This window comes from Corvus kubaryi, unplaced genomic scaffold, assembly GCF_017639235.1.
Source record: "Corvus kubaryi isolate FWS band 111438036 unplaced genomic scaffold, C.kubaryi_AGA036_p1.0 37394, whole genome shotgun sequence".
NCBI classification, from domain to species: domain Eukaryota; kingdom Metazoa; phylum Chordata; class Aves; order Passeriformes; family Corvidae; genus Corvus; species Corvus kubaryi.
Window position 1 is genome coordinate 5,942,997 of NW_024581133.1, and position 23,735 is coordinate 5,966,731.

The following is a 23,735-nucleotide window of genomic DNA, read 5'->3' on the forward strand; positions in this document are numbered from 1 at the left end:
ACTGACCGGTGTCAAAGCTATTAAACTTAGTGGATTTCCCCTCATTCTACAAGGTAGACCAAGGGTACCCAGCAAGAGAGCTGAAAGCAAATCTCCCTGGGTTTACATTCATCAGGCACCCAGCTGATATAATCAGATTATTTGTAAGCCAGTTCTGGGCTATTATGGAGCATCTCCCAGACTAAAGGAGTAGCAATGCACTGGCGTCTAACTCCAATCTACTTTTAACACCTTCAATCGATCAAAAACTCCTGACTATCCCTTCAAAGAATGAAGAGACTTTGGGAAACAGAACTTGCAGAATAAGAGATAAAGCCAAGGTCTTTAGATAAAATGAACAAAGGTTTTGCATGTCGTTTTGCAACAACAAGCATGTGATGAAATTTGCAGTCTTTGTTTGAGCTATACTTTAACAGAATAATGTGGGTTTATTCATGTCGTAACTTTGCCTGACTGAGAAGATGATTTCCAGGCAAAGGTGACTCTGAACAGTTTCCTTCACAGGCAATGAACCCTGATATTGAGCAGATTTGTTCACTTTTAAAGAAAGACCTTGTCAACCCAGCATAAAACACGAAGTTCTCCAGCATTAAAGCACAAACTCACATCTTCCTTGCAAGCAGTGCCAAAAGAGAAAGACGACAAAAATCCTAGAACCATGAAAGTTGCTTCCATGAAAGAACTCCACCAAAGCTTAGTGAAAGACTAAGATCAAGCAGACAAGGCTTTATGTAAATCTACCAAAGCAGAGAATTCAGTGGGGGTGGGTGGATGGGTAGGGGAGGATCCTTAAGAATTTTCTTTCTATAAGAGATTAAAAAAAACCCTGTACATTCCTGAGAAAAATGACAAAGTCAAGCTGTTTTACTACAAAAAAACAGTAGCCAGGCCAGCTTGGTCATATCAAAAAGTGTTAACTGACTTCAAATATATGGCAAAAGTAAAAAGGAAGTTGAAAAAAAAATTAGACTAGCCTAATGAGTGCAAATGTACAAAAATAACAGCTAGGAAAAACATGAAAAATGAAAGTACGAAGTGAGGTGAGACTGGCAAAAATATCACACAGCACAGGATATCGTTCTTTATTAGTAGTAAAATGCGGTATAATTCATTAGTCCACTTTCCTTAGGAGGAAAGCTTATTGACAAAAAGGCTAAGAGTGATTTTTGCATCGGTTTTCATAAAAGGTCAGCTGTGATGAATTAACATTGTTAAGAACTAACAAAGGAGGCCCAGAATACAAAAGGGATTGGTTAGAGAAGTTAAATTGCTCAGATTTTCCGAATGATCTGAATCTACTGTATTCCTTCTGCAGCTCTGAGGAACTGACTGAACCAAGCTCAAAGCTGTTAATGATTATTTTTTTTGAACTTAGGAAGGACTGGTGATGAACCAGATAAGTGACATAACAGAGTAACTGTGCTCTGAAGACAGGAAAAAGGAGAAGACAGCAAACGATAGACCTGTCAGGTTAACTCCAGCTCCTCAGAGCAAAGAAACAATTTGGAAGCACTTAGGAGAAAAGAAGTGGGAATCAGTCAACACAGCTTTGTCAGGAACAGATTATGATGGCCCGTTCTAATTTGATTCTGCAAGAAGGTACCAGGGGAATACCCCATGGACAAGATGTCACATAGTAAACTTTTTCGAAACCATTTCAAATTCTTGCAGCAAATAAGCAGGAGGGTCTAGGTGAACCACAGCAGAGTAATTATATAAGCTGCTTAGAAAATTGTACTGAGAGCAGTTCTCAGTGTTTCACTGTTAAAATGGATGTGTCGAATGAGCTTCTGCAGGACTCGGACATGGATTTGGTACAATTCAATATTTTCATTAAAGGTTTAGATGAAACGCAGAGTATGTTAATTCCATTCGCAGATGAAACCAAAGTATGACAAAAATTGCATTAAAATTCAAAATAATTTTGACAAACTAGAGATGTAACCCGAAAAAAAAAGTTGCAATTCAGTAGGGTCAAGTACGAGTTGCTTCAATTAGATAGAAATAATCAATGGTATAAACACAGAACACGAGGAGCAATGACAAGGTAATATTTCTACTGGGAAAAAACTGATTTGTTTAATTGAAAATTACAAGCTAAACATGAGCCACCCATTCCTTCTGTTACAAAAATGCAAATACAGTACTGTGTGGGTATAAAGAATTAATGCTGACATATAAATTAATCTGTTCTCTCTTGATCCAGCAGTATTAAGATCTCTGCTACTGATCTGTTTCCATCTTGGGCAAAGCAATTCAAGGAGGACTTGGTTCAAGTGAAAACTGTGCAGAAGACACATTGAAATAATTAGTTCTCTATGTCTAGGCTGGGTAGGTAAGAAAATGACTGTCCAGGACATCCTGTAGCAAGACAGGGCTCAGGCTAGATACCTGGAAAATATAAGGGTGGTAGGAGCTAAAATAGATTATTTGGAGTAAGTCTGGTAATTCCATTATTAAAGCTCTTTTAGAAAAGATTAGATTAACATAGCAGAAGTGGTAGAGGTAAAGCTGATCCTCACTGCAGGAAGCTGATGACCTGTGGAGATGCCTGCCAGCCCTTAACTCCTCTAATTTTATGCAAACACAAATGAAGTTAAAAGTTCATTCCCCACATTGATAATATAGGAGGAATAATTCCCATACCAACTGTCAGAGCAGAGGTAAAGGAGCAGCAGAGCTGTAAGAGCTCAGGCTGTCCAGAACACTGCAGGGTGGCTGTCATCACTTTCCACCAACCAGAGCAGGAATTGATGCATATCAGAAATGGGAGGCAGGGAAAAGACTGCACGTGGCTCCCAAACCAGCAAAATCAGTCTCTACTGGAGACAACAGTATTAAAAGCCAATCACTGTAAGGTCAAAAGACAGGAAGATGAGGAGGTACAAGTCCATACCAACATGCCCTGATTAAACTGTGCAATGTTAGAGGAAAGCTTGAACAAAACGTGCTCAAGCTACACCAAGAGAGTACCACAGGTCACTCCTCTCTTGCAAACTCACTCCTGCTCCTCAGAAGTCTGTAGCAGATCAGAAGGAAGGGAATTAGAAGGGCCTTTCACTGATGAGCTGCTGGGCACAAATAGATTAATGAAAGCTGTGTACAATGCATCAGCAGCAACCAAGCTTGGCAGGGCTGTTATCGTTGGGTATTAGTTTATAGCAGCAGAGATGAAGGAGAGAGGCCACTCTGGGCAGAGCTGCCAACCGAATCATAGCGGATCAGGAGCAAAGGGCTTCCCTTCAGAAGACTGAGCTGGGAACATGGCACTGGGAATTCTTTTTTTTACAAATTTCATCTAATCTCTTCTCTCTAAATCCCTTTTCTTTTCTAGGCTTTGCTTCTCTGGAGTCACTTCCAACATTCCTTTGTTGTGACTGAAGGAAGGAAACCAAAGAAGCAGCAAAGCATTTTGCTGTATTAAAAGCACAAAGAAGAAATATTTTGCTCCCTGAATGTGTACTCTGCAGTTGTCCTGTTCCAAAGCACAGGGAAGTCTTCACTTGCCTTGGGTCACATCCACAGGACAAGATAATATTTCATCAGTCTGTGGATTGGACAGGACTGAATTATCACAGTGTAAAACTCTGGATTGAATTTTTTATAATTGTATAATCCATGGACCTCACGTTTGTTTTCCCATCTGCATTTTAGCAAGGGCTGCCAGGATGTGTCCCTAGATTGGGTCTGAGGAGATGAATTTCCACAGCCTTCACACTGTGATATGAAGAGGTTTAGACTCCAAAACAGAAAGGAAAACAGATTTCAGCCCTGGATTATGCCTTCTCTTCTCTTTTTTTACATTTTTCCTCTCCCTCTGGTGAGATAGCATTCCCTAGTTAGTTACCCTGCTACTAGTAGAACTTATGAAAGGTGTGTAAGAGAGAGGGGGTGAATTGCTCTCAATTTCTGTAAAGAAAGTGCTTGAAAACTGGCATTGCCAGATGCAAAACTTTTAGATGGTTAATAAAGTTGGTGAATCCATTTGGTGAGCCTGAAGGACTTGGGCATCGTTTTTCTTTGTGTATATGTGTTTGCCCCTCTGCCATCAATTCCTATATTAAGTGGAATAAACGTTGCCATGACAAGCTACAGGTAGGCAAAAAAAAAAAGTGTGCCTCATCTTTTCTAAAATTGAATTCATTTTGGTGCTATAAAATCTCTATCATGTTGATTTCAAAGGCAGACTCCTCTAACAGTTTATACACTGCTGCTACTGCTGGGAGATTTAATCACATCACAGCCAAAGTACTTCACGTGTCCAGGAAGACTCAGTCCTCTGGCTTTTACCTCTTGTGACATCCTCAATGCATTAGTTTTCTCATCCACGGGCCAGAGTATATTATGGATTAATACGGCTCAGCAACTCAAAACACACAGATTGTCAGTCTCAGTAATCACCCTGAAGAATTTTGAGGACAGTTGTTATTTACAGAAAGTGAGAAGAGACCCAGCAGAACACTTAGCTCTAAATAAACAATGTGGAAACTTCACTACCCAGGAAGTCCTAAGTGGCAAATAGGCAGCTCAGATGCTCCCGAGTGTGGTTTGATTGCGTTCCTGCTGAGACTCAGCAAAAGCAGGAGACAGGAAAGGGTAAGTGAGAAAGCAGGGGGCCTTTCTCACATGGATTCACTCTCATTTCAACCAGTGTTTATCTCTGGTTTGTTAGTTCATTAAGAACGTGCTACAGAAACCAATCTCAACACACTGATCCCAGCTCTGCTGCAGCAGCATGGCCTCTGCTCCAGCCCGGCCCAGGGTCAGGGACCTTGTGGCATCTGGCAGCAGCAGGTCTCACTGTGAATGCTGTGAAGGGACCTGGCAGGATTTTGCAGCACAGAGCAGAGAGTAACTGCAAAGTGAGTTCTTTTCCTCTCTCCTATGTTCCCTTCTCCAGAGTGTCCGTACTTGGCAACACGAAGGGAGACATTTCACCTGCACAGCAAGCAGGCTCCTGCTAAAGTGCAGCGAGCAAGACAGGCAGCATAAATCTTGTTTTAACAAGAACAGGGCTGTGTGGGTCCTAAATTAACCCTGAGTTCAAGCTACAGCCAGCCTAAGAATCATGGAGAGAAGCTTCCCATTAGAACAGCGAGGAGACTCCAGCCAAACCCCACCTACTTGGGGTACCTCCATCCTACCCTGCCACTGAGAACTGGAACAAAGAGGGCGAACTGGGGGTCCTAGAAGTGCCACATGGAGGATGGTGTTTTAGTGCTTTACCTCACTTAAACCTGCATGTGGTTTCTGCTCACCCTCATGCTGGAAAAAACACTCACCAGCAAGCAGCTGCTATTCACTGGAGGATTTGCAATCAAGCTCTAAATTTAGCAAGGTGCCATAACAGAGAGGGCTCCCACACTGCTGTTAACACCAGGAACCAGAGTTTAGTGATGTGAACGGGCTGATAATAGCTTCTGTCCTCACACTTTGTGGTAAGATGATGCCAGCTGCTGAATGCCTTCCTGCAGCTTTTCTGATATTCCATTATAACCAGCCAAATGGCTGGGCTAAAATTAAACCTTGGCAGAGTTCTGATATAAAATTGTGTGTACCCCAAGAGCAACTCTTGCTGGTCTTTGAACTCCGTTGTTATCTTGAAGAAAACCCTTTTCTGAATTTTGGTATGAACCTAATTAATGAGTTAATTCCCTGATAATCTGTTCTCTTCTTTGTGCCTGTTTCATGATTATTTTAGTTCCAGTGAATTTCCTTTACTGAGTGGAGAGTAGAAAAAAATTTCCTGTCTTCTTAATTTCCACTTTTGACCCATCATCAGGGACTAAACAAGGGCATATGTCCCCATGCTTTAATTTTCTTAATCATTACAGAGCACTGGTATGTTCCAGAAAAGCAAGGTGAGAACAAGGGAAATTGTCCAGCACACTTTTGCTATGACCATAGAGAAGATGGAGGTAGGCTGCACACCTAGAAGGTGAAGAGGCTGTGAAGTAGTTGAAAACCCTGCCTGATTACATTACCTACAGATCTAGCTCAGAGGACAGTCCTGCTAGGCTGCAAGGTACACAGGAACATCATTCAGTGACAAAAAAAAACCTAAACAACAAAAAAACCCAAAACAAAACAAAATAATCAAAAAGCCCACCAGAAACTACAGGGATGGAAAAGTCACCTTCCTCACAGCCCTCCCCTCACAGCTCTCATACACCCCTTGGGCAAACTCCTAAAAAAAAAAAAAAAAAAAGCAGCAATTCCAAGCCTCCCTCTCTCAAAATGAAAACAAAATGTACTGGGGCTGTGAACATCCATGGTAGAACAGTGCTGCCAGCAATTAGCATCACAAGCCTTCCTCCTGATGCCACAGCGTGCCAAGGACGTTTTCAATGACAGATCAAGGGCACTGCTCTCTGTGAGGTGTTTGAGCTGTGTTAACAGGAGCCTTCTTGGAACACAAATCCAGTGTCCCACAAGGCAGGCAGTAAAGGCAGGAAAGCATCACAAGGCAGGAGAGACCTCTATGCAAACAGGTCTGCTGCTTTCCTGGCTGTTCCCATCATAGCTGTAGGGCACCAGCTCTGAAGTTTCACTGAACTTCTTTCTATTGCTCCTTTCCCAATAGCTGGTTGCTATTAGAGTCACTCTGTGAGCGGAGGGAAATGCCAGAAATGAGACATGAGGAAAAATATACTGAAAAGGGCAAAGAGCTCAATTGTTCCTATCCATTATCCCTTCTCAGACAAATTCCAGCCCCTATGCCAGAGCATTTCATTTCTGAGAAAATGCAGGAATTAGTAGATGTTGCATTACAGAAGAGCCTTACAGACACTGGTGAGGGCAAACTCCTGATGGACCAGGGCCTCCAGAGGGAGCTGGGCTGGCAAAGGGAGCAAGGATCAAAAGTTAGGGAAGGACATGGGGTACTCTGCTCCCCACCTCACTGGATCAGCAGATGCTGAGTCATGCATGACTAGATTTCCCAAACAGACTGGGATACAGCCAGCTGCACTGCAGGCTTAGCCTTCAGGCCTTGCTCTCCAGGGACTTTCTCTGCTCCAAGATAAGTCTTTGATCATGAACAGTGCATTTGCACAATAAGAGTTTGGATATGATTTTAAAACGCGAGGGAGGAAAGTGAACAAAAGCCATGTTTCTGCATCTCATGTCTCCAATCTGTTTCTCCTTGAAAGGGGCAAAGACACCTCAGAGACATTGTCAAAGTGCCTAAACCAATTTTTCAGCCTAATCCATTATTTATATTTCCACTCAACCCTTTTTTTAATCCTGAGCTCCTGAAATTAGGTTCTGTAATATTGAGAATCACTCCCATGAGCTGAGGGGAAGGCAGGGAGAGGGCTTAAGTCTTGTCCTGCCCTTACCCTTCCAAATCCACCTCTAACAGGGACTGTCCATCTTTTTCTCTCTGTTCTGTACCTCTCACAAACTGCCAACAACATCTTTATCCACTTGTTTCTCTCTTTTCTGCTCAGCCCTTTCTGGGATATTTAGGTAAGACAAGCACTGTCTTCAGGACAGACAATTAACACTGAAATCTAAAAGGTCTAAAAAAAGAGATCACTTTTTATGGGCATGCACGAGAGACTGTGGTGTCCTCCACCAACCCCATTTGCAGCCAGCAACCCTCCATGAAAACTGCTTAAAGATAAAAAGGTTTCTCCAATAAAGTTCATCAAACCATGTGAGGATAGAGCTGATTAGTCCATGAAGCTACCATCCTTCCTGAAAATAATAAACCTCAATGGCAAGGCAATGGGCAACACTAAAAATATTACTAAACTGTTACTTTAAAAAACGCTACACTTTCCCTAGAAAGTCCATTCTGAATTCTTGGTTTGTGATATCTTAAACGTGCCACATAAATAAGCAGGATAAAAAGTAGGTGATAGCAGTAGTTAGAGGCATAAGTAGATTTAAAAAAACTATCCTCTTTCTTGACTAGATGCATGAGAAAGGAGGTGATAGTCGTTTACAAAATGCTTGGCAATTTGGGCACTCCCAATTATTCTACATTACAGCAGAAGATAAAGGTGCATCTACAAAGGTGGAAGAGCAGCAGATGAAAGGAAATATTTTCTTTCCTCACAACATGCAGCTAATCTATAAAATTCACAAGATAGCAGGGTGCAACGAGGAGCAATGCAAGATTCAAAAGGCACTTACACAGAAAATGAAAGCGCTGGAACATTTCATTAGACAGAATTATTGTTATTCTAATTATTTGGAAAGGCTACTAATTCTCGTGTTCCCAGGCATAAATAAATCACTGTCTGAAGATAGAAAACAATCCCCCCAGACGATAGGGGCATTCTGTAGTGGTCCACTATGGCAAGTGGTTGCATTCCTCTATGAAATCTCCAACGCTGAGCACTGCCAGGAAGGACACTTGAGTGTGTTAAAGTACTACAGTGGATCCTCTCTTTTGATTCACTTTTTCATAGATGAAAACACAAGTTGTCTACTAGAACAAAAAATAAGTATTAATTCTAGGAAAAGGCTGACGAGATAAATCCGGGTAGTAGGACTTTACCCAAATTCTTGGCTGCCCCCTGCAGTTCAATGGGAGGTGAGACGCAGCTTTATTACTTGACATGGGTGTTTGCTTCCTCTTTGAACTGCATAGGACTTTTATCTTTTAATGAGATGCTGGTACTTTTTGGAGGACGCTATGAAGCAGCATCTTCAGAAAAAAATTCTCAAATACAGGGCGTGATGTAAAAACTTGTTGGGTAGACTAGGCAGAACAAACAGATTAGACAGATAAATAGAGAACAGATGTTTTCTATTCTTCCCCTTATTCCTAATTTCTGATCATACTGGCCTGATAGCAGAATCTTGTTCTGGCATTCAACTGCTTTTACTGCTTATTCTCCCTTACAAGTCCAAATCCTCAAATTCATGTTTAAATAGGGATTTAAGGTGGTAAGTAACTGTTAATGCTTAAAAGCAAACCATTATAGATTAAATGGTGAATAATGTGCCATTGATAAAGATGCTGATTAAGTATTTTTAAATGGTTAGGGATATATTTGAAAGTCTAGCCAGAAAGCATGCTATTGTTATTTTAAAAATGAAATCTGACCTTCCAGAAATTTAAATTTTTCTCCTGTTAAAAACAACTTTTATCAGGAACAAATAGAAATAGGAATGGGACATGGAACAGGGGGAGGAAATAGAGAAAATACCCCCAAACAGAGACAAAGTGAATGCTTTTTCTTTCCTCTTACACTGTTCTGAGTCTGTCTCTCCCTGCTGCTCTGACAGCAGCCCTCGCCCTGGTACGATGATTTCCTTTAGCACTCATGGTCCAGACAGCAATTGCCTACACCCTCAGCATCTTCCCAGAGACACAAAAGCAGAAGGAAGTGACAATCTTTCCTTGAGAAAGGAAAGTAAACGAGAAACAGGGGTTGTTTTCCATTTGTTTTGGCCACTGTATCCCAGTCCAATTCTTGCAGAGTCACAATTTTCGAGAGATTTCTGCTGATGAATCTCGGCTTCATTTCCCACTCTCCCCATCCCCATGTGCACACTGAGCCCTTCCAGCACCTCACAAGTTCATTGGCCCTGTTTCAGCCTGGAATCAGCCCCACACCTCTCACATCGCACTGTGACAGCAATAAGAAAGTGGCAGTGCTCTGTCCTGGACTTGTGGAGGAGGTTCCTTAACTGGGATGCATTGCTAAGTGCTACAGAGTGACCAGGGCCAGAGACAGATGGGGCTCCATGCTGTACTTGAAAGAGAATTTTCCCTACATACATGACAATAGGATCTGGGACGTTAAGCTTGAGCACATTTCTGCTCTGCAGACAAAAAGTAGAAGTCTAAGTATTAATTTCATGTGCATCTTCCCCCTCACATCCTTCTACTCTCAACTCCAGTCTAATTCTCATAAGTTCTTTTTACCAACATCACATTAAACATACACATCCTAATGAATCCATATGATTTCTGAGAGAATACAATGAATTATCAGGGGGTACAGGGATTGACATTCACATTTATACCTCTGTGCATAAACTCTCATCCACTGTGGTGCACGTGTGTGCTGGGCCCTGCAACAACAACCTGCACGTATTTATCTCCTGTCTCACACAATACCTCTGCCTGTCTCTGTACAGTATCTAGTGAGGCAGCAAGAGGCAGGGTCTGTGTGTGAGTCACAGCCACAATACACTGAGCAGCCAGAGTCTCTGTCAGAATACACAATACAGCTGAGATGTGAGTGGAGGTGGCTTTGGAGTACTTTAAAATGCTGTTGAAGTGCCAACTTTCACCTGCAAATACGACACTTTGCTCGCCCACCCGCTTTCCTTCCAGGCTATGCGCTCCTTTTACTGCAACTTGACAGCTTTAATTATGAATTTCTCTGCCTTCTCTATCCCCTTAACCATTTAGTCTCTTATTGATCTTGCTAAGTTTTTGATGTGCTCCTAAATAGCAGCTGTACACTGTGACCACAGTAGAGGAGACCTGGTCAGACTCTCACTTGCAGGCTCAGCACCAGACCAAAAGGACTTGCAGCACAGCATTTGCCTCGAAAGCAGAAATCTCTGCTCTTATTTTCTCTTTGCAGAGAAAGGAGGCACCAATGGGGAGACAATGAGACTATGAGCATTGTTAAATCAAATCCATTTGGGACTCCTTAGCTCTTATTGTCTGAATAATTTATACAGGTACAAACTTCTGGTGAAAAACTGGATCCCACTGGTAGTTTTACAGGGGATTCAGCTCCTTCTAGCCCCATATTTCACCCATGACAGGAAACCTACTTCAGACAGTGGCAACGTATGCATTGTTACTCTCAGCTCTGTAAGACTGGAGCCTCTGATGCTGCTGGTGGGTGGGGAGACATTCTGCTCTATAGAGGCTCACAGACCACTGGCATTCATTCTGGTTTGCCTCAAAGTTCTGTGATGCTTGGACATCTGAGCCACTGCATTGGATTCAAGGGGTGAGAACTCCACATGGTGAAGCCTTTGATCAGATAATCCAGATCTAAGTCTCTTGTTCCTGTGTTCTGTGCCACATGATTAACTCTCCAACACATGGGATAGAAAAGTCTGTTTTGACTCTCAACCACTCTAATTTTCACCTTTGTGACTGTGTTCCTCAAAAAGCTCTGGTGGGAGCTGTGGACAGATTAATTAGAGGTCAACTCAAGTGACAATTTCAAGAGAGGGAAAACACACAACTTCCCAAAAAATGTCCTTACTTCTAAAGTGCTGAAAATGCATTTCATGTAACCACCATCCTACTCACTCCTTCCATTGCTTTTCCTGCCTAGAAGAAACTACTGAAGCATGTGCTGGTATGAAAGATTTGACTGTTCTCTGGTTTTCACAAGTCTCAAGTTATTCTGGGACTCTGGGAACACCATTTGGAAAAGTTCCACAAGGAAACACTAAATAACCAAGATCTTTGAAACAGCTGTAGTGTTTATCTATGGTTCCCACCCACCTGAAGACACAAGGACTCCCACTACAGATATGCCTTGTGCATCCATATCCTCTGAATAATGTCAAACAACTGAAAACAAAGAACAGGGATCACCAGCAGAGTTGCACTGACAAAGTTTTCTCCTCCTGCTCATGCACCAGAGCCCTAAATCTAATGCAACTGGTGTTCAGCTGCTTCTGCAGTATAGATGTAGTCTACATGAGGCTATATATAGTGCTCTGAACGTGCCTCTTCAGCACTAGACCTGTGACATGTTCAATCTGAAATCCCACCTCTGCCTGCATTCAAAATGATCAATAGTCTAAACAGACTGATTCTCCCATTACCCTTTACATCCTCTTAGAAAAAACCCATCTATTCTGTTCTGGTGCCAGCAGTGTCCTGGTGTGTATAAAGGCCAGCTCAGAGAAAAGAGCGCATCCCTCACAATGCATTGCTTTGGGGAATGCTCCATAAATGGGAACTTCTGAACCCCTGATAGCCATCGGGTCTATTTTTCTATCCCAGCATGTGAAGGACCCCAGTGGCTTTCATATTTCAAGTCAGATCTTAAGGGAGAAAGACTGCAGCACAGAAATACAGATGCTCCTAATCAATACCAAAATGTCTAATGCCAGACAGCACCACAGCAATATGCCTCACAGAAAGGGCACTGCAGAGCCCATTTGTTCTGCTGGGTATACACAAGTTCATTGCCTGTAGTCCAGTGAGATCCATGTGAGTACGGTAATTTGAATAATCTCAGACAGATACGACAGCAAGCAGTGTTTCTGTGCATGTTTAAATTTCCTTCTATGATCTCTTTCTCTTCCCATTTGCTCTTTTCCTCTTCCTCATTTCTGCATTTATTTAAATTGCTATTATTAGCTAAGAAAGGATAAATTAATTACGTCTGAAATGAGCATGAATACTTACACCCAGCCTGGCATAGCTGGAGCTGGCATTTGATAACAGTCAACAGAAGCTGAGCAGCTTGCAAGGCATTTCAGAATAATAATAATAAAAATCAATAGGAGGAAAATAGGGAGAGCTCTAGAAAGTGTTAATGAAAAGTTGCTGAATTCCAGCGGCTCACCTGTGAACAGTTACATGAAAGCCTTCTGAATACCAAATATATTCATTATAGGCTGCACTGCTTGGCTGAGCCTCCAAAGAATTCTCTGGGCTTGTATTCTCACAATAACAAAGGAGAAGCACAGAAGAGAGTAGGATAAGAAGGATGAAGGGGTGGACAGAAGAAGATTCACATTTTTATTTTGAAAACATGATTATCGAGGCATTTAAAAACAATAAAATCTAAAATCTGCAATAGATCCAAACTTGAAATCTGGAGGTTTTTTCCTCTCAATAACAGAGGCAGCAATTCTTTAGGTCAGACCCTGGGGGTACGAGAAGGCACCACTCTTTTGCAACATCAGTGTGAAAGACTGCTGGAAAGTGTTATAAAGCAGTTATAGCATTTCCTGAACTGATCCTAAATGGATTTAACAGGAGTTAAAGCATTTCCTGAACTGATCCTAAATGGTTACAGCAACATGAGACTGCTCTAAAGCCAAAGTCCAGCTTCAGCCACTCTCACACCTGTCACACTGAATTAATGTTAGACTGTGCTCTCACAAGTGTTTTATGAAATGCATTACAGAAACCCCTTTTGCCCCATGTTCTGCACCAAAGTGACGAGCTAGTTTGGCTTACTTAGGTAAATGCATTCCCACAGCACTTTCTCTCCAGCATCCAAATACAGAAATACCTCATCCAGAGATGCTCATATAGCAATAGAAATTTCAGATTCCTTTAACAGCAATAAAATTTGTGACTAAGCGAAAAAACAGAATCAATAAACACCCTCCTCTTCTGAAAGCTGCCAAAAGGTATTTAATGTCTACAGACAATCAAGGTTAAAAATGCACCAAATCTTTACTTACAGAAAAATGGAACTCCAGGCAAATAAAAACCTGAATCAAGTCTGGTCAAATAATTCCTGCTGTGGTTAGATTCTCTAAAGGATGAAAGAGTGCCTTCATCTTCAGCCATATGTCAGGGGGCTCCCCAGAGTCCAACTGTCCAGTCTGCCTTGGGACTGGATGCCACGACCGCTGCTACACCTGAACTGGGAGGGGATGGGGTGCTGTGCAGGGTGAAGTCCTGTCTTGCACTTAAACCCCTGAGATGCAATTTGTTTCAGAATGTATAATCAAAACAATATAACACCGACGCCCATATTGCCCTGTAAGAATAGGAAGACCCAGCCCACCAGGCAGGGGAACTGTTTTCCATCATACATGTGGCTACAACACCGCATTTCTGCTTTCAAAGATCCACTAAAGATGCCCCAAATGAAGCGAGAGTGCTTTGCTCCAGCTGCATTATTTTGTTGTTTGAACTTTCCTTTTTTTTTGTTTGCTTCATTTCCACAAAATCACCTTAATTTTATCTGAATCACCTTTTGGCCACACAGTTTAAAAGATGAGTGAAATTGCTTGCACAGCCATAATCAGGGGAAGGCGCATTATAGTAAAAAGATGGGAGATCCAACAGTTCAATACTATCCAGGATCATGATGGTGCATCAATGTGGTATAGAAGAACAGCAAACACAGTTCCAAACGATCTGCAAATCCCTCTTGTCAATTCCTGGCTCTGCCATCCATACACTGACTGATCCAGCCCTGCTCACTGTACAGAAGATGAAGAGATTACATCTGGACAAAGAAACAGAGCAATGATTAAGCCTTCTGATTTTGATTAATAGCAGAGGTAGACATATTTACCATCTGGGGTGGAAAGAGATTTAGTTCTGCTCAAGAAAGGTAAGAAATGATGAAGAAACACAGGAGATAAATAACATCTGAGTCAGCAGAAAATGACTTCACAAAAGTCTGTCTCAACACAGGAGATGTCTCATGAACAAATGGCTGCAATTGCTGCAGTCTATGCAAAACATTTCCTAGCACAACCTGGAGGGCAGAAAAAAAGAAATAAAATTAAGGAATGTGCCTTCAGCTTAAACCACAAGGAAGAAGGGGAGGATACTGTAGAGGGAGGAGATTGCTTACTTTGTCTCTCTCAAACCTGCTTTATGTGAGCAGCCACTTCCCATCCTCCTTGTGGTCATGACAAATGTGAACTTGCTGGACAGCAGTGACTTAAAACTTAATTACTTTTATAGCAAATGAGGCATGAAAACTATTATCAAAAAACACCATGTCTGAAGTACAAGCTGCATTTCACTTTTCCAGCAGAAAGCTTCTGAATGCCAGAATTGACTGTAAGGCATGGTGGGATGCTGGAAACATCAGTAATTCTTCCTAGTGCATGGCAATAGTGTCTTATGAGGCCAAGTTTGAGAGAGAGCAGAATAAATTGCTTGTACAAGCTTGGTGTGGCTTGGTTTGTTGAAAGTGGCTGCAAAGCCCAGAAAATTCTCCACATATTTGGCCTTTGATCTTGGAAGAGTGGTCCATGAGTGGTCCTATTCAGTGCTGGAGGAAAAAGGGCTATTCAGTGCAGAAAAACACCCAAATATCATTAGTGAAAAGAAAAGCCACAACAACTAAGTCCCTGCAGAGATCTTGTGGGTGATAGTGCCTGCATAAGTGCGAGAGTCAATATGATGTATGCCAGGAGCACAGGTTATTAATTAAAAGACCATCTAATGCCTGGAGCAATTTAACCCTTCTTCCTCACCATCACACGTTTTAGCTCTCGTGCATCTTCTGTGCTGCATCTCGTACTTTCTCCATTTTTGGCACGTTCCTGAGAGAGCTGCCACACGTTGGAAAGAGCAACACAGAGCTGCTAGGCCAAATTAATTATATCCTTGGAAGTCACATGTTTAGGGGAAATACTCTACTGTCCCATTATCCACATAGCCCCACTGATGGAAGTTCAGCCTCTCTTGCTTATTCTCACAGCCTCTGCTGTGAACTTATTCCAAGTGCTGCTGCACTCATGCTTGTGAATGATTCCTTTTGCAGTTGACAATTTAGGGGAAAGATAGACGGTGAAGCGGGGACAGGAAGAAATTCTTGTCTGTGCACCAAACCGTGTTTAGTTAGGTCTGTTAAAGACTTCTTTCACCTTTCTTTGGCTCATTAGAGACAGCATACTGAGCACAATGGACTTGATCTGGTGTGAGAAATCCCCCATTCACAGAGGATGCCTCCATTAGAGCAGGCGCTTCCCTGACAGCTATTACCTTGCTCCAAATTACTGACCACTGGCTCTGACAGAGCTCTGTAAAGTGCACAGCAAATAGTTTATTCCAGGAAAGCAGGGTCCAGCCTGCTCCTTTATCCCCCTCACAGCAGTGGTGAGAGAATGAGGCTGCAGCATACCCAGAGCACAGAGAGCCCGAAGAGGAAAATTAAAGGACACAAACAGTTATGAACCTTGACAGGTGAAAATGTTTGCTGTCGGAGGGAGATGCTGAGATGCCAAGTCAATGCCACGCACACCAGACACCAGGGCAAAGAGAGACAAATGCAGAACATGAACTGCGGGGTTTTCACAACAGAAGAGATCTGTGTCTCCACAGCTTTTGATCTCTGTACCTTTGCAATGAGACATTTTATCTGGGAGTCAGCTTTATCCAGTGCTGGATTAACTTCTTGTTCTGCAGCTTGACCTGTCACCCAGAGTATTACAGAGATGGGCACTCAGAAAACCATATACAGAAAACACACTAGATTGAGATAGATGTGTTTAACATAAGCACTGTGCAATACATCACACTGCTCACAGCTTAATTTCAGCTTGATTTAGACAAAAAAACCCTCAACAGCTAAGAAAAGACTCGTGTTTTCATCAGGGCTGAACAATACTAATCTCTTCTTCTGATATTGGTGAATACTGCTGTGGCAAGTCTCACCCATATTTGTATCTTTTTCTAGACACGTCATCAGGACAGTTTTTGGGACACATTTTCCTTTGCCAGAAAACATTAGCTACAGTAAAAGCTATTGCCTCCCACTTAAATATGTGTCGTGCATATCATTTCCTGGGACCAGGACACTGCCGATTTCTGGAACAGGGATAGCTTGTAAGCTGTTCAAAAGACACTGCTCCTCACTATTTAAAGCATTCAAGAAAAAATGTCACCAGGTAACCACCCAGAACTTTTCCTGTGTTGCACCTGAAGGATCCCCAAGTCTGACTTTGCTTTGGCAAAGGTACACAGAAATGTGGATATTTTCATTCACACCTACTCACACTTTCTGAAGCAAAATATAGAAAGCATGCAAGGATATTGTGCATTTTTTTTTGGAAACCACAGAGGAGAACAGAGCTAATTTTTAACTACAAACATTTCACTCTCCTTAAACCCACAAAAGTGGGTCTAGCCCAGGAAGAAGCAGAGTATAATTTCCATTGATGTAATGATATAAGAGCAATAAATCTCTGAGGCTCTGATACTACCTCATAAAACTAGATTAGACCTAATATTTACAGATTAATATTAGACTGAGTGGCACCCCTCAGCTTCCTCCAGAGAAATGTTTTGATAAAGAATAATTTTTATTTTTTCAAAACCTGTGAGTAGAGAGAGGGATATAGAAATAGCTGCCCTCCTGTCTGTATCAGCGTGCCATCTGTATTCTGCATTCTTCCATTGGTTCCAATATTCCCACTAAAACCAAACCACGGAATTCTCTTGGCTAGGCTCAGAGCAACATGGGGGGAAAGTGTTAATTTTCTGAATCAGAATATCAATATGCTGCACAATCAGTTTCCATGAATTATTTATTCCTTAAAAGAATATGCTAGCAAATGCTTTGATCTCTGCATCTCCTTTCACCCAGCCTTTTGCAACCAGCTCCTGCAATGTGACACCTCTGGGTGGGACTATCAATTCAGCTGCTTACCTGGTCTGCAAATAGTAACAAATTACATCCAAGTTAGTAAAATTTCACAACCTGCAGTTATACCCAGTGAAGTGAAAACTAACAACTAGCCACCAATTGCCTTTTAGCAATGATGTTCATTCCTGGATGCCACAGAGGTGCTCACTACTGCTGGGCAAACTGGAAGGGGCAGGGCACTTTGCTTTCAGCTACTAAGGACACATGGGAGTTTTACAAAGTAAGAGAACTTTTATCTTTTTGTTAACTTCTTTAAAAATATTTTTAATTAGAGATCTTCCTTCCGTACTGATCAACTACCACACAGTATTGGATAAATAGAGTGAATTCCCATTAATATAAAATCAACTAAGGGAAAAAGTAACAGAAGGCTACAAAGATCAGAGAAAATGCTCACTGAGTTACTGTGACCAGATGGCTTTTTGTCAGTGTCTGAACAAAGTCAGGGTTTGATGTTTTTCTTCCCATACATTATTTTCATGCAAAGGCCCTTCCAGCTCCTGTTCAAAAGTGAGTTTGATTTATATCCCAGAACCATCTACCCATCCAGGCTCCAGCAGCTCTCTCTAATGACATACCAATGATTTTTCGGATGGCTGTCCACAACATGGATGGTGTTTAGCATCCACCTTAATTGCTCCATTTATATGTTCGTACATACAAGTGAGCACAGCTAATCCAAAGAAACGTCTCTACATTTTATCCCTCTTTTTAAACCGTCCCTCATAAACATCTAAAACTGTGAACAAGCTTGCAAGAATGGGTTTTGGCATGAGGAACAGGTGGTGCTAATGTTGGGTAAATGTTCCTGCAGGGGAGAGACTGGAAGTCTGCTATAAATTACGGGGGTATTTCTGCAACTGAAAAACTTGATGTTCATTGATGAATCTGAGAGAGCTCCTTGATGGCAAAGCCATCGGGGAGCTTTAAATCATGTCACATCACTGAGTCTTCTTTCTCCATTTGTCTTGGAAAAATATTCTTGCAAACATATGTGATGCACATAGCACTAACAAGTGATGGTGGCCTAGAGAAATTATACATTTTTGCTTCATCACAAATTCAAGCTGATTAATCTCATACTCAGACACTTTTCCAGGTCAAATTTTTCTTGCATTTATAATGGCGCAAACTCACTTAAATACCCCCCACCAAACCTAGGAAGCAAGTAAATTAATTTTGCAATTTGGAAAAACGTGTCCTAAATAAGCAGCGGGATCAAAACTTCTTTCTATCTATCAAAAAGTCATAAATCTATGCTCTAAATGACTAAAGGACTCCATGCAGTGAGGAAAAGAAGAATATATGGTGTACTTGCATATATATAGGAATTCCCATATATAGGAATATAGAGTATGAGGCCCAAAATTTCTAAATCATGCTATCAATGTCCTTTTATAATCTGCAATACCTGTTCCCTTCAGTGCAGCACTTAGATAATGCCTTTCTTATAAGAGATCCTCTCCATGGAGGATCTGACCTGCACAGAACTCCATGTGACAATTAATGAGCAGGAAAAAACGTTTCCTGCTGATTCATTCTGGGGCAGCAACATCCCCATGTTCCAGTAAGCATTTTTGACAGAAAAATGGAAAATCACTGGAAAATACAAAACAGGTATTTCTCTTCCACCTATTTTCTCCACATGGATGGCTGCAGGACACAGCTTTGGCAGTTTCTTTGGGAGTCAACTACATCTCAGTTCCAATTACTCTCAATACACTGCAGTTTCCAAGATGCAAATCTCAGCCATAAGGAGGGTCTTTTTCTGCAGATTTAAACCCAAAACATGCCCCCACCAACTCGATTCCTGCAGCAGAGCCCTCTGGGTATGGCAGTCACTGACCTTTGTGCCCGGTCTGTGATCTCCTCCTCCAGATCCAGCAGGAGTGCTGCCTGAGCCATCACCTCCTTGCTGCAGGGCAGGGATTTGAGGTGCAGAATCAGCAAACCAAGGCAAAACTTGCTTCCCATCTCCTCCAGCTCCTGTGTTCCCAGCTGCAGGCCCTGATGGAGAGAGCCACAAGGTTTCGTGATTCCTACGTACGGCAGTTTCCCCTACAGAATCATTTGTAAACTAATAACAGCACATGGTCTACAGGAGCTATCCTAAAATAGCCTCTGTTTTACAACAGGGGAAACAGAGGCAAATAGTTTAAATGCCTCAACTAAATTTTCAGAAGTCATTGTAAGAATTAGGCTTGGACCCCAGGAGAATCTGACTATAAATCCACTTTTACAAATCATCCAGTTTTTCTTTTTCTTTGTAGAGGAGTTGTCTATCTAAGCAATGGGAAAAAATAAGTCCTGTGATTATAGACATTAGCCAGTGGAAAAGATGGAAAAGGGAACTGGACAAGGGGAGAAAAGGGAGGAAGAGATCTTTAACAAGTTATGGAATTGTTTAAGAAAATCAATTGCAAAGTAATTGCAAAATAACAAACACCTCTAAGGAATTTCTCAGTCTGTTAAAAGCTGGTGGCACAGGCAGGGTTTGGATTATCAACCTCATCTTTCAAGAGAGGAATTCTCCAAGCTGCGGATCCTTGCTGACTGTGAATAGTCTGTGTTTGGTTTTACACCAGGTGCCTGCATCAGAGTAAGTCAGTGTAATCGATGGCGGCTTCACACATCTGGTGAGAGCAGGGCAAACAAAGCTCAGATATACCAAAAAGACACTAAAACTGCAAAGTCCCTCATCTTTGGCACTTAGTGACCACACCACACATCAGGGGCTGGACCAGCTGCTGCCTCAGCCAACAACAGCCCTACGTGTTTTTGCAGCACAAAACATCTCTCCAGCCAAGCTTCTGTGAGACGTCCAGCTCCATTCCCAGGCTGTTTCCTTAGCAACTCTCAGGAGGCCAGAATAAGCCCTGGCCTTAAGCATGGTGTGAGCTCCACATCAGCACAGCCCACTCATCACTCTCCATTAGACTTTTGCTAGTGACCATCTCAGGGGTAATGAACACATTATAATTTATATTATAAAATAGAATGTGTTCAGTAATCCATGACAGGGGACAGAGCTCTGATCTTATGTTGATTTTTCGTTTTTCTACATAAAATTATATTTGTGTAATGTTTTGGGATCCTCAGGTCTGAGCACCTCTGTATAGCTGGAAGATTATTTGTGAGCCAAAAACACACAGGTGGACAGAAGAAAGAAGAGATTTCACACAGAAACTTTTGCAGCTCTCCTAAGGAGTTTTTTTGTGCATTTTTGTCAGAGGACAGAAACTACTTGCACAGCACCGCCATCACTTCATCTCTAGCAGGCCCAGGCTATGCAAATATCATCTGGCATAAAAATCACCCTCTCTGATCACAAATTCATTTTCCTATTGACAAGATATTTTAATTCAGTTTCATTTCTGAGGCCCTGTGAGCAAAGCAGGAAATCAATGTTATGAGGAGCATAATCCAGAACTCAAACCTGTACTGAGTGGCTGGACAAGGCAGGACCTGCTCAGAGGAGCACACACCAGCTGAGGGGACAGCCTCAGTGCTAGGCAGGGTCTAGGGCCCCAGGAAAACTCACTTTTGCTTTCTGAACAGTCTCTGTTTTTTATCACAGTGGGCAAATACCTGACATCATTTCTACTCTCCTCCTATTCACCTCTACCACAAGCTTTGCCAAGCAAGATATGGGCATAAAAAAGTGTAGCAATAATTAACAAGGAAATAGAGGGAGAAGTTTATGGGAACTGAAGGTCATTAACAGAAAACAATGAGAATGCTCAGCAGCTCTGAATAGATTCCTAAATGTTTTATTATTTTACTTTAAAAGACTTAAGGTATTTTAGTGTGGCAGAGTTACAACAAGCAGACAGAAGTGGTGACATTTCAGAGAAAAAAGATGTCATTTCCGCAGCAAGAGAGTTATTTTCTCAGGGGCAAAAAATACAAAGAACATCTCGAGGCTTTCCCTGGGGTGCATCTCAGGGTCCAGCTATCAAGGAGATGTGAGCAGAGCCTGAGCTGAAACTCAGCCTGTGCCTTTATGACTCCCTAGAGCTTTATTCAGGATATGAAGAGGCCTTACAAAACTATGAGCAAATAAATATTATTATTATTATAACTATAACACACCTCAGAAGCCTAAGACGGTAACTGCTCATGCTCTGAAGTCAGCTGCTGTACGATGGACCCATACTGCTTAAATACCAGATAGCTCAGGAGTAACAGCAGAAACTCAGCCAGAGGACTGCCTCTTAGCATATTTTCTTCCCTTCAAACATGGATATTTATTTATTTGAACTCAGACAATTCTCTCTCTCCTTCCTCCCTCCTCAGTTCTCAGCAGAGGGAGGAGCTGGAGGTGCAGAGCACAGCTGTCATTAAACTGAAGCTGGGGACAGAGGTGACATGTTAAATTAATGTTATTGATGGCATCTGCCAACAATACCAGGACCTGGTGTAGTGGTTAATAATCAGTCCCACTTGCATTCCTGAAAGGGAAGCCTGACCTCCAGGCACTTCCCTTGTAACCATGTGGCACAGCCAGCTGCAGAACTCTTGAGATTGTGCTTACAACTCCGAGTTATGAAAATATTTTTTAAGAAACACAAGAAAGAAGAAAAGAAGGGTAGAAGCGATGCACTCTGGTTTGGTTGAGAAGCTGGCAGGAAGAACACCTCCATGGCAGCGAAGCTGTCTGGGTGTTACCAAGTGACAATATACAGTCTGCTTGGCACAGCTGTACGGGAGGAAGTTGCTCTGCCTGCCAGCACCTCTCCTGCAGTGTCCTGCCAGCCTGGATTCTCAGTGACCCCATCTTCCTCTCTGGCACAAGGCTTTACAGCTCTGTCCCCTCCTTTGGTCGTGTCTGTGTGACCAGTGGAGCATGGGGCAAAGACTCCCTTGCCAAAAGGATCCAGACGAATTCTGAAGCAGGAAACAGCACCCCTGCACCAGAAAGCTGCAGACAAGCTCATCAGTCCTAATTAGCCCATCCTCAGAAACGTGCTAACTAAACCATCCTACTTTAATGATCAGCTCAAAGCTTCACACAGGTTTTGCTCTCCACTACATCAAAGTACCAGTCTGGACCAGCATCAGCTTGAAGCACCACATTCCACTGCACAATGCAAATTGGTCCCTTGGGCCCTGTCATGCAGTAATCTCCTGCAGGCATCATGTTAAGGGATAACAGGTTAATTGTTTCCTGGCTATTATAGAGAGTAATGGAGCTGAAAAACTTTTCTTAAACCCTTTTCATACTGCAACAGACAGAATGGGAGGAGGTGATGCCTACTAACAGACTAAATTTGGGATATATTTATTTCCCATTGTAATACAAAACAGGGGAACAGGAATAAAAGATTTATCATTTGGCCAAAACACTGTCAATACAAATTTTCCTAAACAAAATTGATCAAATGTTATTGGAAAACCAGTTAATTCATGCTCGGCACTGATGCATCAAATGAATATCCACAACTAAATGTTTCCAATATCTCTCAGCTTGCCCTCAAAATACTTCCCAAGCTGAATGACAGTGTAATGGAAAAACTTTATTATTCATTACTCATGTGCTTTAAATACTCCAGGAGGCAAAGGCAGTGATAGTTCTGTAGCACAGATATTGTTGAAGGAGGTGGAAAGACTCCAGGAGTTAAATTAGAGATTTCTCCACAAGGGTTATGAGAATTACAGTAAAATTAGAGCTGGAAGATACTAATAAATACAAGTAGAGAGAAAATTTCAGGGGGATCAATTTTTTTCCTAAAAAGGATTTTCAACATTCAGCATGGTCACATCAGCAGCCTCTCCCACTTTAGGTCACTGTTCAGCCCTTGGGGCAACAGCTTTTCCCTGCAAACCCACTTCCAGTCAACACATATACAGACCCACTTACAGAATATTCCCTGCATCTCAATAACTTTACACATGCACAATGGCTATGCCCTAAGGCCGGGTATAAATAAATTGACAGTCTGGCTTCTCACTAATTCCATCAGTTAGCTCTCCCTTGGAATACTAATCAAAGCCATTTGGAAGCTCTAGAGGACAAACTTAGGGAGCTGAATGAAACATTTGGTGCCTGGTGTTTGGTGCCTGGTATCTGCAGCCTTAATTTTAGCTTGAGCTGGCCCTGAAGGTTACTGCACTTTCAACCCCTGTGAATGAAAATACACAGACACCTGCTGGGGAACTGGCTATTTAGACAACTAGGACAGCAGGGAATAACCCAGCTTTTCTCATGCCCCAGAGATCTCTCAGCAGCAGGTATGGCATGCAAAACAGATGAAGTGGAGGGGATAGGAATTTGGGCCAAAACATTTCAAGAGGATTAAGTGAGTAGAAAAGGCTGAAGATGCAAGAAAAAAAAAAATAGGCTAGCCTGAATTTCTAGAAAGAAAGATGAGAGGGAGTGGAGTTAGAGACAGGAGATAAAAGGATGGGAGACATAAAAGAATGAGAAAGAAGGAA

The 23,735-nt window shown here is 42.0% G+C and overlaps 1 protein-coding gene across 1 annotated transcript in view; it reads right to left on the reverse strand.

Annotated features, from left to right (window-relative positions):
* Positions 1-23,735, reverse strand: part of AGBL1 (AGBL carboxypeptidase 1) — a 276,286-nt gene that overhangs the window by 73,436 nt on the left and 179,115 nt on the right. The window contains exon 22 of the mRNA XM_042039542.1: positions 19,147-19,307. Coding sequence (XP_041895476.1) covers positions 19,147-19,307 — 161 coding nt within the window. The remainder of the gene's footprint in view (positions 1-19,146; positions 19,308-23,735) is intronic.